This window comes from Chenopodium album, chromosome 11, assembly GCF_948465745.1.
Source record: "Chenopodium album chromosome 11, dcCheAlbu1.1, whole genome shotgun sequence".
NCBI classification, from domain to species: Eukaryota; Viridiplantae; Streptophyta; class Magnoliopsida; order Caryophyllales; family Amaranthaceae; genus Chenopodium; species Chenopodium album.
Genome location: NC_137844.1, coordinates 35,038,722 through 35,043,433, shown reverse-complemented (window position 1 = coordinate 35,043,433; position 4,712 = coordinate 35,038,722). Strand labels below are relative to the sequence as shown.

The 4,712-nt window shown below is 33.4% G+C and overlaps 1 protein-coding gene across 1 annotated transcript; it reads left to right on the top strand.

Annotated features, from left to right (window-relative positions):
• Positions 1-1,030: 1,030 nt before the first annotated feature.
• On the top strand, positions 1,031-1,522 carry LOC145566541 (uncharacterized). The gene has a single exon (XM_081625928.1). The coding sequence runs from the start codon at positions 1,031-1,033 to the stop codon at positions 1,520-1,522; it is 492 nt and encodes a 163-aa protein (XP_081482054.1).
• The last annotated feature ends 3,190 nt before the right edge of the window (positions 1,523-4,712 follow it).

Sequence of the window (4,712 nt, the reverse complement as noted above, 5' to 3'; positions counted from 1 at the left end):
TGTCATCCTTGATGAATCTCAAGATAGGGCATTAAGAGAACAAATGGCAATTATTTTAAGGTTTGTTGATCATGATGGAATTTTAAAAGAATGATTTTTTGATCTTGTTCATGTGAAAAACACTTAATCATTAAACTTGCAACAAGAATTATATAAAGTTTTGTCTTATCATAACTTGAGCCCAAAAAATATTCGTGGTCAAGGATATGACGGAGCTTCTAATATGAGAGGGGAATTTAATGGTTTGAAAGCTTTAATATTGAAATATTCACCCTATTCATACTATGTTCATTGTTTTGCTCATCGGCTTCAATTAGCTTTGGTTGGAGCTACAAAAGAAGTGATTCCCATACAACAATTTTTCACTAAATTGTCAATTATAGTCAATATAGTTGATGCATCTTCGAAAAGACATGATGAGTTACAAGCTGCATAAAAAGCTGATTTAGCAAACAAGATTGCTAATGACGAGGTTCAAACTGGGAGAGGATTGAATCAAATAGGGAACTTGCAGCGTGCTGCTGATACTCGATGGACATCTCATTTGAATTCAATCAACAGTTTGGTAAGGACATTTTCTTCTACAGGTAGTGTTCTTCTATCCATTATTAAAGAAGGAAATTCTGAACAACGTGCCAATGCTAATGCTGCTTATGATACATTAATGTTCTTTGAGTTCATTTTTATTTTACACTTGATGAGGGAACTTTTAGGGGTGACCGCTAATTTATGCCAAGCTCTACAACGGCGTGGTCAAGATATAGTGAATGCTACGAGTCTTGTTTCTACAACAAAAGACTTGATACAAAATTTTAGATTGACTAGATGGGATGATTTGTTTCAAAAGGTTTAGTCTTTTTGTGAGAAGAATAATGTTTATATTCCAGATATGACTACTCTTTACATAGCCGGTAAAGGTCGTTCTCGTCAAGGTGGAAAAATAACAATGGAGCATCATTATTGAGTTGATTTATTTATTGCAGCTTCAGATTCACAACTACAAGAAATTAATAATAGGTTTGATGAACAAATGATTGATCTTCTTATATTAAGTGCAACATTGGATCCTAAAGACTCTTTTAAGTCTTTTGATGTTGATAAAATATGCCACTTGGTGCAAAAGCATTACCCTGAAGACTTCTCTGAACAAGAAAAATATCAACTTGAATGTGAGTTGCAACATTTTTACTTGGATATTTGTGTACATATGCAATTTGATAAGTTATCTACCTTATCACATCTTTGCCAAGAGTTAACTACAACAGGGAAATCGTCTACATATCCTATTGTTGATCGATTAATTCGTCTTGTGCTAACTCTTCCTGTCTCTACATCAACTTATGAGCGTGCCTTTTCTGCAATGAATATCGTCAAAACACAACTAAGGAGTAAAATGGAGGATGATTTTCTTAGAGATGTTTTGGTTGTATACATAGAAAAAGAGATTGTTGTAGATTTTAGTGTTGAATCTTTGATTGATGATTTTGCTACTATGAAAAATCTTAGAGTACGATTCAACTAATTTTTTTTGTAACAATAAAAAACTAGTAAATTTTAATTTTTTTCCATCAATATGTTGTTAAACAAGTCCGGCCCCCAAGACTTGAAAATCTTGGCTTCGGCCTTGGATGTAGTAATTCAAGTATGAATTAAAAGAAAAGATGAAACTTTGTTGTACGGCGCACTAGATGCTTAATTATACCTAACAAAGTATAAAAGTCAAAATACTTAAAGAAATAGCTCTTAAAGGTTATTAGATGACGTATAATAAGAAATATAGGAAACGAGAAACAAAGAAAAGGAATGAATTCCATTTCTACCAAAGAGTTCATGTTATTGTACTTAACTTAGAAACTTATTATCTTCATAAGTATCAAATACTGCTTGGGTGTTCCGCTTTGAAAGTGACCTCAAAACATTGAAGTTAAGCTAAGTTATTGACTTACAATCTTAGAATGAAGCAAGAAGTGCTACATCAGTTGTAAGGTCGTATGCTTTGTTTAAAGACCTTTTAAGCTAAGGCTGGAACAAATAATGGTTATTATTATGTTCCATAATCAGCAAACGATCCGTTTACACACGGAAAGACTCACATTCAAAGTAAAGAGCAATAGTTGCTAATTTATTTGAATGGCATGGTTGTCTAAGCCATGAGTCAAGAATGCTTGATTACATACAAACATTTCCCTAACATGAAAACTCACAAAGTTCAAGTTATGGGCATGATTTGTGCTCCGAACATCTTTAGCAATGTCACATTGACAAGAACATACTGAAGGCTATATAGGCTCTTGATAGTTGATCGATTCAGAATCGTTCTCAGACAAGCAAATCTGACTTGTTGAAACCGATAAAGTAAAGAGCTATTGTTCTTGGTATAGACAATTAACTCCCAAAGCTAAAGAGGATTCAATTACTTCAAAGTTTCACAAGAATTTTAAAGAATATGGCTATATTAATCAAATGTGAACAAACTTGACTTTGAGTAGCTCAAAAGTTCAGTGAAGTACAGAATCGACTTGGGAAGATATCAAAAACGTCGAGATTAGATCGAGCGATATTTGCTTGAGCCAAGTGTGACCATCTCAAAGTTATGAAATTGAAATTTTCATAAATAACTCCACAAAGAACACAGTATTTCTTCACGGAGACCTCGATGCCATTTGAAAATGACTCGAACGATGATGGATCACACCCCTTCCTATAAAGTTCTTAAAGATTTGCACAAATGACTAATGTTAGACTAAATAAAATGTCGAAGCTAAGAAAGGACGCCATATTTCGTTATGGATAGAAATAACATCTAAAAGTCTTTTGAAGTATATGTTTAAGGCTCTGAGCCTCAATGGGAGCTCACTTGCTTAGTGGGAGCTAGGTGGCTCAGTGGGTGCTTAATGGCTCAATAAAAGCTAAGATAGCTAAAGTGGGAGCTAACGATTTGTTTCACAATGAACTTTTACCCAAAGACAATATACAAGTCTCTTTGTAAGCATTCAAATGAGACTACGGGCATTACCTCCACAACCTAATTGAGAAAATAGTATTTGTTGCTCTAAGTGGTGTCTTTCTGGAAAGTAACACATTTATAAAACGACATGTGGGAGGAAAATGAACTCGATGACCATCGAGATTAGCAACAAACTAGAACTGAGAATTTCGAAAGACTTTAGAAAGGCTTCGTGTGAATGAATCTCAGAAGACTTTAGAAGAGCTTCATGAGAATGATTGATAAAGAATACTCAAAAGGACCTTACAAGTTCCTTAAAAGAGAATTCCTTACTCACAAAACTTCAGAAATGTTGGAGTAAGATCAACATAATCTAAGGGCTTTGGAAGCGCCTTGAAACTCGGTGTTTGATGCAATTAACCCATATAGGTATAGAATTCACCAAAGACTTGGATTGAATTCTATAAATTTCTATTAAGTTAGAAATAAACCTAAAACTTTCAAGCGTACTATTTACTATTAGATAGTAAGGGAATAATATCTTGTAAGATAGCTACGACAAATCCAAATTCCGAATAATGGTTAGAAACCATAAAATTCGAAAAAAGCTCCATGTTTGAAAATCATGTTTGAAACTTAATTAATTTGCATGAAGGGTGAAAAACCCATCAATAGCATATAAGTTTTCAAGGAGAAAACTAACAAATGTGGAAATGTATGTACGTACGCAGCTAGATTGGTTGTTTTTAATAAAAACCTATTCACCAATCGGAATGCTCAAGTCTTTTTGTGATTATTCTAGCAAAATTTGACATATGAAATATGACAAAATAGATGCAAAAACCGCCTTCCTAAATTAGGATTTTGGAAGAGACTATGGAAATAGTCTAAGGGTTTTGAAAATCTAAATAATGCTAGATTTAAAAGCAAGCTCAAGAAATCCATTATGGGATTGAAGGAAGCATTGCATGTAGGAATTGGAACGTGTTCTCTCATAAAGTTAATAAAAGGATTTGCTTATAGGGAAACATAGAAATTCTAATGGATAAGAAGTTTAGTGGGAGCAAGAGCCAATCTTGTAAGGTCCAACAAGAAGTTCAAAAACTCTGATGTAAATTAACTATAAATGGCTAAATGCTAAGATTTGAAAGTATTTTTAACAATGGACTAAGCAAAAGGCGACACTTAGTTAATATTGGGAATTAAGATCTATTGTATACACTTAATAAAATGTTTAAACGAGTAAAGGAATTTACCGTGTTAAACATGAAGGACTTTGAAAGGCTTTCGACCCATATGTATAAAACTAATCAAATGTTTGAACTAAGTATAACCTAGGAAAATACTAAGTTAAACAAGAAAGACTCTAGTAGAGATTTTCAATCATATCACATAGCAAATAGTTTAGCAAGACTCGGTGAAACTGGATAAGCTAAAAGGTCACATGAATGGAATAAAATTGGAATAATTCTGCAATTGAAACCATCTTGTATGTGATAAGTGACATTTATATCACTCTTAGGGTAGTGTTTTTGCGTGGTTTTAGCTTGTCTTAGGTTGCTTTATAGTTGTTTTGTTCAAATAATGCGTGCATTCATGTCTTGATGTATTTTAGTTGAAATCGCGTATGTGCTTGAATGTTTGCTTTTATTGAGTGTTCGCACCGTTGCCCCTACCTTATTGCTTCTCTTGGTGTTTGTGATTAGGTATTTCAAGTTAAACATTGAAAAGAAGAAGCCAAGGAAGCACGAGAGAATATTTGAAG